The sequence below is a fragment of the Diabrotica undecimpunctata genome, chromosome 2 (assembly GCF_040954645.1).
Source record: "Diabrotica undecimpunctata isolate CICGRU chromosome 2, icDiaUnde3, whole genome shotgun sequence".
Classification (NCBI taxonomy): Eukaryota; Metazoa; Arthropoda; class Insecta; order Coleoptera; family Chrysomelidae; genus Diabrotica; species Diabrotica undecimpunctata.
Window position 1 is genome coordinate 144,243,700 of NC_092804.1, and position 12,459 is coordinate 144,256,158.

Consider the following 12,459-nt stretch of genomic DNA (forward strand, 5'->3'; position numbering starts at 1 on the left):
TGGTTAAAAATTATGTATTAATTATAAAGATTTTAATTGTATTTTGTAAAAAGTAAAAAAAATAAAGTAAAAAACAATCTAAATGTAATAAAAATCTAACATTATTACTTAACAATATGCATACCCGTCCATCACTCAACGGAAATTGTTCTAATAACTCTCTGTCACCAAAACAAAGATCCAAGAATTGTCTATGTAACACTATTCCAATATCTGAGCTGCCTCTGGGTGTTGTTACATTAGACTTAAGTAAAGGCATAGCATAATCTACACCGAAGTCTTCCATAGGAACGTAATAACTTTTTGATACTGTATCGTCATCATTCGCTTGGAGAAGCCTAATCATTGGGTTTAACAAAGATTGCGATGCCATGTATGCTGTCAAAGTTGGAAAACCTGCTGGATGCGTTTTTGCAGTTGTCTAAACATATTTAAAAAAATAATAGTCAATATATAGGTAATGCTTTCTTCGGTGAAATAAAACATATGGAAACATTAACATCCTCACTGTCAGGGTAAAATTAATGTATACTTTTGATATTATGAAAGTGTAACAACATACTGTAAATTAAAAGCCATTTAGTAAAAATTACTATTACAATATAAGTTCTAATTTTGGTCTATGGCGTTTTTCCAAAAATTCAATGAATAGGAAACAATCATGGCTTATTATGTAAATTATTTTTCTATTATTGCAAAACCATTTGTAAATCTAATTAAATTAAATCTAAAAAAGAACAGAATCAAAATTATTACACACTAGCGCAACGGTCGGCAACTGGCGGACCGCGGTACAACTCCGGACCACAAAAGGTCGAAAACTCAACCGTCAAAAATATTTTAATATTACAATCACATAAATTTTAAATATAATTTTTAAAAGTCTTATCCTACATTTGATTGCCACCGTAGAGTTGGCAATACCGCCTCCGCTTCGATTGGGCATCCACACGTAGAGTTGGCAACACTGCCACCTCGCCGACATTAGCCAGCCAGTCGTAGTTAGGTAGTAGAGCTGAGAGCAAGTGAGTGTTTTAGTGGTTGTCGGTCCTTGTGATCGTAAAAAGCGTTAAGTTGAGAGTGAAAATGGGAAGTTCTTGAATGAAAGCACTAAACAGTATTGTTTTACGCTTCCTGACAGATCTGCGCTGTTTCAGTTTGCCTAGTATGCAATAAAACTGTCGCTCATATTAAAAGTACTAATTTAAAGAGACATTGTGAAACGACCCATCAACAGTTTTAGCAAAAGTTTTCTCTGGGAAGCGGAGCTCGCCAAGAAAATCTTAAGACATATATAGCTTCCTATAAAAAAGCACGTCCATACTACTTCGAAGTATGCGCGAGTAAAAAAATCTGCAGACGCAGTTTTGCGTGTGTGTCGGACGCTCAATAAACACCAGAAGCCATCTTCTGACTCCAAGATAGTTAAATAAATTATGCTAATGTATGCAAGGTATTCCATTGTCAGTAAAATGCAAGAAGAACCGAAATATTAGCTGGAGACAATAAAAGGGCTTTACTCGAACTTTTGTAAAACGTCACAGCACTTGATGAATCATGTGATATTGTTGACGACGAACAAAATGTCTATTTTCGTAACATTTTATATTGAAAATAAAATATTTAGGGAAGAATTGCTTGCAGTCTTGCCGTTTAATGGCCAGACTGGTGGAGAAGATTTATTTCAGACTTTTGATGAGTTCATGGCAAAATCAACTAGCCGATCATAGCTGCCGGCCTCAGCTATGGTCGGCAAAAAGGGGCTTGTAAAGCGAATAAAAAAAGAATGTTGGGCTACACTCTTATTATTGCGCAATTCACAGGCAGCCCTATGTTGGAAATTTAGTGACACTCTGAAAGAGGTAATGAACAACTTGATCAAGTTGATTAATTTTATGAGGTGTTATTCTGCTCTTCAGTACAGGCAGTTCAAAGTTTTTCTGAGTGTAATTCAATGCATTCTGACTTACTTTAATACAACCATGTTCGTTGGCTAAGTAAAGGTCAAGTGATTGACCGTTTTTGGCAAATAAAACAAAAAATAACTTCTTAGAAAAATTGAATACCCAAGAAGCAATAAGGCATTTGGAGTTCCTGGCAGACGAAAGAAGTATGTGGGTTGTGGCTTTCCTGAAAGACATTTTGCAATACTTAAATATGATCAATACCGAACTACAAGGTAATAAGAAATTAATAGATGATCTGATACAAACTGTGTTTCGTTCCGTCGCAAACTCAATATTTTTGAAAAAGACATTGCAAGTCAATAACTAATTAACTTTACAGCAACTCTTGAACACAAGAATAATTCTGAATCAGAAATATACGTTCCAATATTTTTAGATTTCATGGAAGGTCTTAAAAAGGAATTCGCAGAAAGATTTGAAAACTTTGCAGAGGTAGAAAAGTTGTCGGCATTCTTAAGAGCACCTTTTGCATTTGGTCCAGCAGGAGATTATTCCTTGCTCCAAATGGAGATTATAGACTTGCAGGAAGACATTTCGTTCAAATGCATAAGACTATATCTATTCAAGAATTTCAGAGTAAACATATTCCAGAGAAATATGAAAACTGTAAGAAATTGACTATTTACCTTGCTACTATGTTTAGCTTCACATTTATTTGTGAAACTTCGTTTCCAAAATTGAATTTTTTTAAGAACAAATATGAATCAAGATTGACAAACGCTCACCTTGAGGACACTATTCTTAATTTTAAAGGTATTTTTTTATAGTAAATGAAAGTCTTCCAACTACCGCCCACCCCTCCTAAGTAAATGTATTCTTGAACGTGTTCCATGTTTGTTCCGCCTATGGTAATTACTGATATGTCTTCTGTATTAGTCATTATTTTTTTAAATTAATTTTCAGTCCTTTTTCTGATGATGTTTTTTCATTATTCTTAGTTCTTCCATAGTTATTGCTATCAAAAGTACATTATTGATAAGTTTTTTGCCGAAAGGACCAAGTTACCTGGACAACCTAAAGAATGATATAATATATATTGGAATTACGGATGGAGAAGAGTCCATCCTTCAGATATCCGGAGAAGGAGGAAATGTGGAATAGTTTTAATGAAAGCTTTGACTCATAATAAGCAGAAACCCCACCAATGATGTTGAAAGGCAAATTTACGTACGGGATTAAGATGGCATTATGAACTTCTTACCGAACCAGTAAAAAACAATTATACGTTAATATAATCTTCGTAACTACTTTACAAAAGCACAAACTAATAATTATACTATTTTACTGAACTTACTTGGCAGTTACTATTTTTCTGTTCTAGAAGTAGTCTAAAAATATGCCTAGTAGGAGCATTATCCATTACTCCTTGGCCTAATCCTAGATTGTCGTCTTGATTTAATCTACGGTCTAACATAACTTCAATCTGACCAGGTGATAAAGAGCTACAACCTAAGGGGGTGCTAGTAGTGACTGTGAGTCTAGTATATTCATCTTCAATGTAGGCCATTGTTGGTATTGGATAATAATTAGCTTGCAGTGGAAGTTTCTTAAATCGTCTTCGTTTTAAAATCTACAAGAAATATATTAGTAAGAACGTATGGTTGATATACAATGTAGCACTATTTTAAACTTGCTTGATTCATTACAATAATTTTTAGTGTTTCTATGTGATCTCTAAAAGGAAATTTCATCAATTTATTTTAAGTATTTAAACTTATGTATTTTGATAATATATCTACATAAAAAAGCGTTTGTTTTGAAAAAGAAAACAGATTACTTTGCTTTACAAAACTAATAATTACATACATCAAATTGGTTTATTATTTATAATAAAAATTTACATTATGTAATTATTTAAAACCTTAATTTGGTCTCTCTTACTCTATGTAGTGCACAAATATATGTCTTTAACTTATTCCTTTAATTTATTATAAAGAAATAAACCAAATTTTAATAACAGAGAAACGGTTACCTGTAAACCATTATCATCGGTGAAAAACTCGTCTGTATTATTAAGATTTGTTGATAGCCGCATCACTATTTCGAAATTATTCGTTTTCGTGATATCTACTAAGTTATGAAGTTCTATTCCCAAACCGTCAGCACCTAAAAATATAAAATACATGAACATTTAAAATTCTTGTCTTATCTTTGCTATTTAATGTCGAATAAATTGAGTACCTAATCACAATAGTATGTTAACCTATATCACAACGAATAACAAAGTAATTATACTGTTCTTTTTGTAGATTATTTAAGAATTAAATTGCCGCATCTCGTAGTTTAACTACCTATACTGATAATTCTCTAGGATACCGATACTGTAGTCAATTTTTACTTTCTGGCCAGATGTCAAAAATTAGAAGAGTTATTAAAAACTTTATCTTCACTTCAAATATTACACCTATATTGGAAAAATATCGGTTTAAACCTGGGTCGGCAACCAGCCACTAAGGTGCGACCCGCGCAAGTAAGTTTTTATTTCATTGTTTTTTTTTGTAAGCGGAATCCGGAGATTCAGTTCAAGCAATCACAGTCTAAGTAGAACTGTTAAACTTTGCCGCGATATTGTCGCTCTTTCGTTTGAAAATGTGCGTTGCATCGCGATGTTGCACCGATGACCGATGATCTTAATATCCATCGCACGCACGTTGCGCCCCCTATCCCAGTCATCACCCCCCTGCGCAACCCCACTCTTGCTCGCATACTTTGTTGTGAATAATCGTTAAAGCCATATCATATAATGCATATACTTCAACTGTCAACGTTTCTTTTGATCGTCCCGATGAGGATAACATAGTGTAGAGGTACGTTTTAAAATTTAGTGTAGTTAGTTGAATGGAATTTCTTCTATTGATGCCATTAGTTTACGATTATAAAGAAATCGGTTCTAACTGTAGTTATTTATATCAAAAAATCTATTACAGGTTGCGAAAAGAAATTTCAGATAAATCAACTTGTCAGAACTGCGTCACATTTAGACAAAAACGACAAAACTAAATCTGAAGAAAAATATCAAGCTATTGAAATAATAATTAAAAAAAAACAATGGTTTTCAGAAACTTACTGAGGTAGCTAGCGTTCTTGTTGGTAATTTTTGCAAAGAATTAGATTTCGAACCAAATATTGTGGATAACAATCTTGACCATAAGGCTAAACATCATATAAACCCAAACAAACAACATAAGGCTAAATTAGAATACCATTAAAACTGCTAACGATTCCTTGTACAGAACACAGAACAAGTGAAAACTTGTTAAAAATTATGGAAACCGATAGAGAAATTTGATCTTCTTCTCATAATGTAGAGAGACTGAAAGAAAAGGGAGAACTAAGAACATTACTAAGAATAGCACAAGCCAGAGGTACATGGCTTGTGCTAACTTTCCAGTAATGTGGAGATAGATAAAGAAAAAGAATGGCTTTTAACAGTTTGGAAAATAATTTTTTTTAACACTTCTATTGTCAAATCGAAAACTTTTGCAAAAATACATTTTAGTATAGGTTTTTTTTTGTCAGGTATTACAGTTTACGGCATGGGGGATAGTATTAAATAAATCAGTTTAAATTTTAGTTTGACTCAAATGTGATTAATTTCAAAGACTTCGTTAAAGCCTTATCATAATAAATTTTCAATTATTGATTGCTAATTAACATTATAACATAATAAGATAACTGTGACGCATTAATTTCGTATGATCAAAATGAGCCTATTAAAGTACTATCCTTAGTTTAATATAATTTTATTTTTTTCCTTTTAAACTTTTTTGAAGATATTTTCTTTAAAATATCTTCAAATTCAATTATTTGTATACTCCTGAAAGTTAATATTTAATATAATGATTATTAATTATTTATATTTCATATAAAAATATTTAAAGTAGGGATACAACTTTAGGGGTATCATTGGAAATTGTTGAATACCTTGTGTATTATATATAACAGCAGAATGTTGAATATAAGGCAACTGAACCAAAACAGATGAAAATAAAGGACCTTCGATTATATTTACAACCACATTTTCTATTTCCAAAGGAACAGCATCGCCGTCCGGTAAAAACAAGTATGCTCCACTTCTTTCAGAATTAAGTCTAACACCAACACCATACCTACAATAAACATGATTGTAAGAAAGATGAATTCGAGAATATATTAAAAAATGTTCAATTATATACTGATTTAAACAACATGGTACTAAATAAAGAAATATGTAATTTTTCTAGGCGTTTAAGAGAGAATTATATACAGTATGGTGGAAATGAAAGGAATAAATTCGTTATTTCCTAAACCGGAGACTTTAAGGAAAAATCCTGAAACCCGTCGATTTTTATTTTTAAATAAGCTATTCGTAAGAATACATTTTTATTTTTGACGTCATCTATGTGAGCGTAATGACGTCATTGCTAAAATTTTTTAACAGAAAGGGGGGTATTGTAATACATCATTTGAAAGGTCTTTTAAGTACCTATTCAGCCATATCAATATGTCTGAGTATTTGATGTTTGTAATTGTTTAAAAAAATTATTAAATATTTATTATTACAATAAATATTTATTAAGTATTGATATGATGTATTATTGACACCCAAAAATAAATTTTATAAAGGCCATCACTGGTAATGAAATGTCTTTTTTATCTACTTTTTACCTTTTTAAAAAAACTAGTTACCTAATCAATATGAACATTGATAGTTGGACATTCAAACTTAATTATCTTTCTGTCAAGTGATTAATAGTATTATTGTAGTAAACGTATTCAAAAAGTCTTTGTATCTTTGAACATGAAGCTAACTGAAACGCAAAGAATTGAAATTCTCATAATGATTGGTTATGGAGATAAAACACGTACGCAGAAAGAAGTATGTGCGTTATTTAATAATAAATACCCCCGTAAGCAAAATTGAGAAAAAATTTAGAGAAACGGGTCATGTTAAAGACCTTCCTAAAGGTAGTAGAAAACCAATATCTGAAAACCAACAAGTAGACGTTCTGTTAGCTTTTCAAGATAATCCTCATAACAGTTCACTGCAAGTAGCATTAGATAATGACATGGACCATTCAACAGTTCTTAAACAGCTAAAGAAGGAAAAGTGGCATCCCTACAAAGTAAGTTTAGTACAAGAACTTATGGAAGATGATTTTGATAGACGAATTGAATTTTGTGACATAATAGAACGAAATAACAGAGATCCGATGTTTTTAAAAAAGATTATTTTCTCTGATGAAGCTACATTTCTACTAAACGGTCATGTCAATCGTCAAACTTATCGGTACTGGGCTACGGAAAATCCACACTGGATGCAAGAGTAACGTACTCAATACCCAGAGAAAATTAATGTTTGGGTGGGAATAATAGATAATAGGTGTATTGGACCATACTTTTTCGAAGAAAACTTAACAGGTCCTCGATATTTAGAATTTCTTCAAAATTTCTTGCTTCCAGAATTGAACCGGTTGTTTCCAAACAGAAATGATTTATGGCTACAGCAAGATGGTGCGCCTCCACACTATGCTGTCTTGGTACGCAACTACTTAAACAACGTCTTTCCAAATCGGTGGATAGGTCGAAGAGGAACAATAGAATGGCCGCCTAGGTCACCTGATTTGACTCCTCTTGATTTCTTTTTATGGGGATATTTAAAAAGTAAGGTGTATCAAAATAGACCACAAAATATTAATGAACTGAAAGAAAGAATACGTAACGAGGTTGTTCAAATAACTCCGGAAGTTTTACAGAATCTTAGAGAAGAGTTCGCGGCACGCCTTTCTCATTGTATTTTAGCTGAAGGTAAACAATTTGAGCACTTAATTTAGGTTTCGTTGTATTTATTGAATAATACTTAATAAATATTTTATTGTAATAATAAAAATTTAATTATTTTTTTAAACAATTACAAACTTTAATTACTTAGACATATTGATATAGCTGAATAGGTATTTAAAAGACCTTTCAAATGATGTATTACAATACCCCCCTTCAAAAATGTATTCTTACGAATAGCTTATTAAAAATAAAAATCGACGGGTTTCAGGATTTTTCCTTAAAGTCTCCGGTTTACGAAATAATGAATTTATTCCTTTCATTTCCACCATACTGTATAAAAGATATCCGCTCAACGCAAGCATCCATATTTTTATAGGACATTTTGATCACGTATTTCTGCAGAATAAATTAGTTTTATCAATCGTTGCATTGCTAAATGGTAAAAGTAGGGTGAAGTGGAGTATTTCTGGACGGAATATAAAAAGTTTTATTTTGCAGCTATTTATGAAGTTAGTTTCAAATCACTTTTTTTTTGTTTGTAGATATGTATTAGTAATATGTTCTTCTTCTTAGCTAAGTATGTTCTCTTCAATAGAAATTGAAAAATGAATTAAGAGAGAGAAGTGTATTAACATTCTTCTTTCACATGTAAGGGTCCACAGTTACCCGGTAATTTAGGACCCTGACGGGAGACTGTGCTCTGCTTGGTAAACTTCACTTTGTAGTTTATTATGTTGAAAAGTGTAACTGTAGTTTAAAATAAAAGCCACTTTAAAAATGCAGAAACGAAAGTTTTTATTAAATATCATGAAACAGATCTCCTTAAATCCTCACAAAACGTAACGATGTTTTCATCTTCTGATTTTGAGTCTTCCAGTATTCCTAAGAGTGCTCTGATTATCGAACACTGAGCCTCATAAGTCATACTTTAAAAGTACTGCTGAAAGTAATACATAAGAGAATATACGAAAGGCTAGAGGAGGATATTAGCGAGACGCAGTTCGGGTTCCGAAATGGAATGGGTACTCGAGAAGGACTTTTTGCCATCAACATATTGATTCAGCGATGTCTGGATGCAAACGTTGATCTACACTTGTGCTTTGTTGACTACGAAAAAGCTTTCGATAAAGTAAGACATGAAAAACTAATATCAATACTTATGAACAAGCGCATTGACAGTAAAATCATAAAGATAGTGCAAACATAATATTGGAACCAAAGTGCCATAGTTCAAATTGATGGGCAACACTCAGAAGAAATGGAGATTTGTAGAGGAGTTAGACAGGGATGTGTTTTATCGCCACTTTTGTTTAACTTATATTCTGACGAAATTTTGCAAAACACGCTCAATAATATCAAAGCGGGAGTTACCTTAAATTAATTAACAACTTACGATATGCACACGACACTGTGATCATAGCAACGAGTATAGAAGATCTACAACTTCTTATCTAAAGCTTAAGTATGAATAGTACTGAGATAGGACTATAAACGCTAAAAAACGAAGTACATGCTAATTACAAAAACACCACAAAATATACATCACCTATTGACAATCAATGGTAACGTGATAGAACAAATAGAAAGATATCAGTACTTGGGAACTTTGATCAATGAAACCAATGATCATACTGCAGAAATAAACATACGAATAGAGATTGCCAGATCAGCATTTATACTAATGAAGCCACTCCTAACGTGCAAAAATCTAAATTTGGAGATCAGACTACGTACTATTCGCTGTTATATATTTTCAATATTATTATATGGAGCTGAGACTTGGACATTAAAAAAATGCAATTTAAAAAGAATCGAGGCTTTCGAATTCTGGTTATATCACAGAGTATTAAAAATATCATGGACTGATAGAATTACAAATAAAGAAGTACTGGAGAGGGTTGGTAAAGAAACAGAACTAATCACCACAATACAAACCAGAAAACTGGAATACCTAGGCCACGTGATGAGGGGACCAAAATATGAAATTTTGAGACTCATAATACAGGAAAAGATTCAAAGAAGATCTGTTGGCCGAAGGCAGAACTCATGGTTGAAGAATTTACGTGATTGGTATCAATGCAGATCGATTGATTTGTTTAGAGCAGCAAGTTGAAAAATAAAAACAGCCGTTATGATTGCTAACCTCCGTAGGGAGGCGGCACTCTAAGAAGAAGAGTATTCCTAATATCTTATCATAAGCGAACAAGAGAAGCTCGTTTTTCTCACGAAATTTGAAGATATTTCCTATGCATCGTTTCAAACTTTTGATTATCACGACTTTTTTCACTGCAATAATTTGCAATATTAGTCCAATCGAATTAGTATTATGTATAATGTATTTTCCTGGTATTATATTATCGTCAGTGGATTCTTGAACTTGAGGTTCCATATTGTCATTTGGAGCTTCAGATGAGTCATTACTCTCTGCATAAACAACTTTTTCGGAATTTTCATCGTCACTACTTAACTTTGATTGTTTCTTGAATGTATGCTTCGAAGGTTTTGTCTTAAGTTTTGATAACTGTAGGTGTTTTGCTGTGTTTTTTGCTGGTGTTCAGCAGTTACTGTAGGTAACTGCTGAACTTTTGCTCCCCATAATCCGAGAGGTGTGGGAAACAAACCACATTCCAGCGGGCTGGAAAAGCCCGCTTTCAAAAGCTTCCAAAAAAAGGCAACCTCACACTGTGCAAAAATTGGAGAGGAATAACCTTGCTTACTGTCATAAATAAAATTTTAGCGACCATCATACTGAAAAGAATAACAAACAAGGTTGAGTTTCGAGCTAATCAAGCAGGCTTTAGGCCAGAATCCTCCTGCATAGACCACATTAATACTGTGAGGGTAATAATGGAACAATCGGTTGAATGGAACACACCCCTATACATGGTTTTTGTTGATTTTGAACGTGCCTTTGATAGCTTGTCTCACGCTGCTCTATGGAAAATTTTAGAGCTAAGAAACATCCCGCAAAAAATAATTTCTATTATAAAGTCACTATATACTGATGCGAAATGCAGCGTGATACACAATGGGATCAACAGTGACGAATTCAACGTACTTACTGGAGTTAGACAGGGATGCGTGCTTTCTCCGTTTCTTTTTAACATAGCTATAGACTATGTTCTCTCCAAACTAGACTCCGACACAAGAGGGATACAATGGACGTTAACCACACGCCTAAGCGATCTAGAATACGCGGACGATATCTGTCTATTAGGTCAAAGGTTCTAAGATCGGGTTTACCAATTGGAAACACTTTCCACTGAAGCCAATAAAATAGGTTTGAAAATCAATATTAGTAAAACCAAGTCCATGAGAATAAATGCAAGGAACAACACGCTATTTACTATCGACAATATGCAGATTGAAAATGTGGAAAACTTTACGCATCTTGGAAGTGTCATAACAGAAAACGGAGGTACAGAAGACGATATTCGTATGAGGATACGAAAAGCTCAACAAGCTTTCAGCACGCTCAACCCTGTTTGGAGATCTGGCGAGTATACTACAAGGACAAAGATCCGAATATTCCGATCAAATGTCATGTCTGTTCTACTCTACGGATGTGAAACCTGGAAAGTGACAAACACCCTCACAGACAAACTGCAGGTCTTTGTTAACAAATGTCTACGAAGAATTGTTCGTATATTCTGGCCTAACACCATCAGAAACGACGATCTGCTACACCTGACCGAACAAAAGAGGGTACAAAATGAAATTAAGTCCAGAAAGTGGGGTTGGATCGGTCACACACTCCGAAAAAATAGTTGCAGTATCGCAAAGACTGCCCTAGAGTGGAATCCCCAAGGGAAAAGAAAAAGAGGTCGCCCAGTACAAACTTGGAGAAGATCCATCATGGACGAGATAAGAGGCCAAGGAAAGTCTTGGAATGAGGTGAAGGCCTTAGCGCAAAATAGAACCCGATGGCGCGTTTTCACTGAAGCTCTATGCTCCACTTAGGAGTTCAAGAACCTTATATATATATATATATATATATATATATATATATATATATATATATATATATATAGATATATATAGATATATATATATATATATATATATATATATATATATATATATAGAGCTCTATATATATATATATATATATATATATATATATATATATATATATATATATATATATATATATAGGTGTTTTGAATAGGTTTTAGTTGTGATCACCTCAGCAACATCTATTTTTTCCTCTTCCTTTGTTCTAGCTTCGGAGAAGGTTTCACTGTTGCTAGTAGAACGTTCTTCCCGGATGCATCGGAAGTTGATGCAATGCAATTCCGGCTTTCTTTAGTAGAGCTGCAAGAGGTTGTACATGGAATCGGAATTTGCTTACGTGTAGAACTTTGCTCGTCAGTGATAGTGTCAGGAATGTTTTTCTCTTCATAATATCGTTTTAACTTTTCGGGATTAAACTTTTCTTTGCAAATGGAATCTCGATTTAGATGAAAAATACCTGTTTTTCTAAAGCCATTCACCTGAACGGGTTCTCGAATACTGCGCCAAGCTTTTTCCAAAAGGTTGGAAAATTCGCATTTTGTTAGTTGTTTTCCTAAATTTTTGCGCTGACAAGATGTTAAAAAAGCATCCAATGAGGACTTGAGCCCCTTGAAAGACGGGCACATTCAAAGGCTGCAATTTTACACAACACATCCAAAGCTGTCATAATTAAAAGCCGTTTCATCTGCATTCCATATCCTAGCAGGGTATTGGT

The 12,459-nt window shown here is 33.3% G+C and overlaps 1 protein-coding gene across 1 annotated transcript in view; it reads right to left on the bottom strand.

Annotated features, from left to right (window-relative positions):
* The window catches only part of alpha-Man-IIa (alpha-mannosidase 2), an 80,982-nt gene that overhangs the window by 8,774 nt on the left and 59,749 nt on the right, over positions 1-12,459 (bottom strand). Inside the window, exons 13-16 of the mRNA XM_072523625.1 lie at positions 5,892-6,076; positions 3,940-4,073; positions 3,262-3,537; positions 125-421 (exon numbers count right to left, since the gene is read on the bottom strand). Of these exons, the coding sequence (XP_072379726.1) occupies positions 125-421; positions 3,262-3,537; positions 3,940-4,073; positions 5,892-6,076 (892 nt within the window). The remainder of the gene's footprint in view (positions 1-124; positions 422-3,261; positions 3,538-3,939; positions 4,074-5,891; positions 6,077-12,459) is intronic.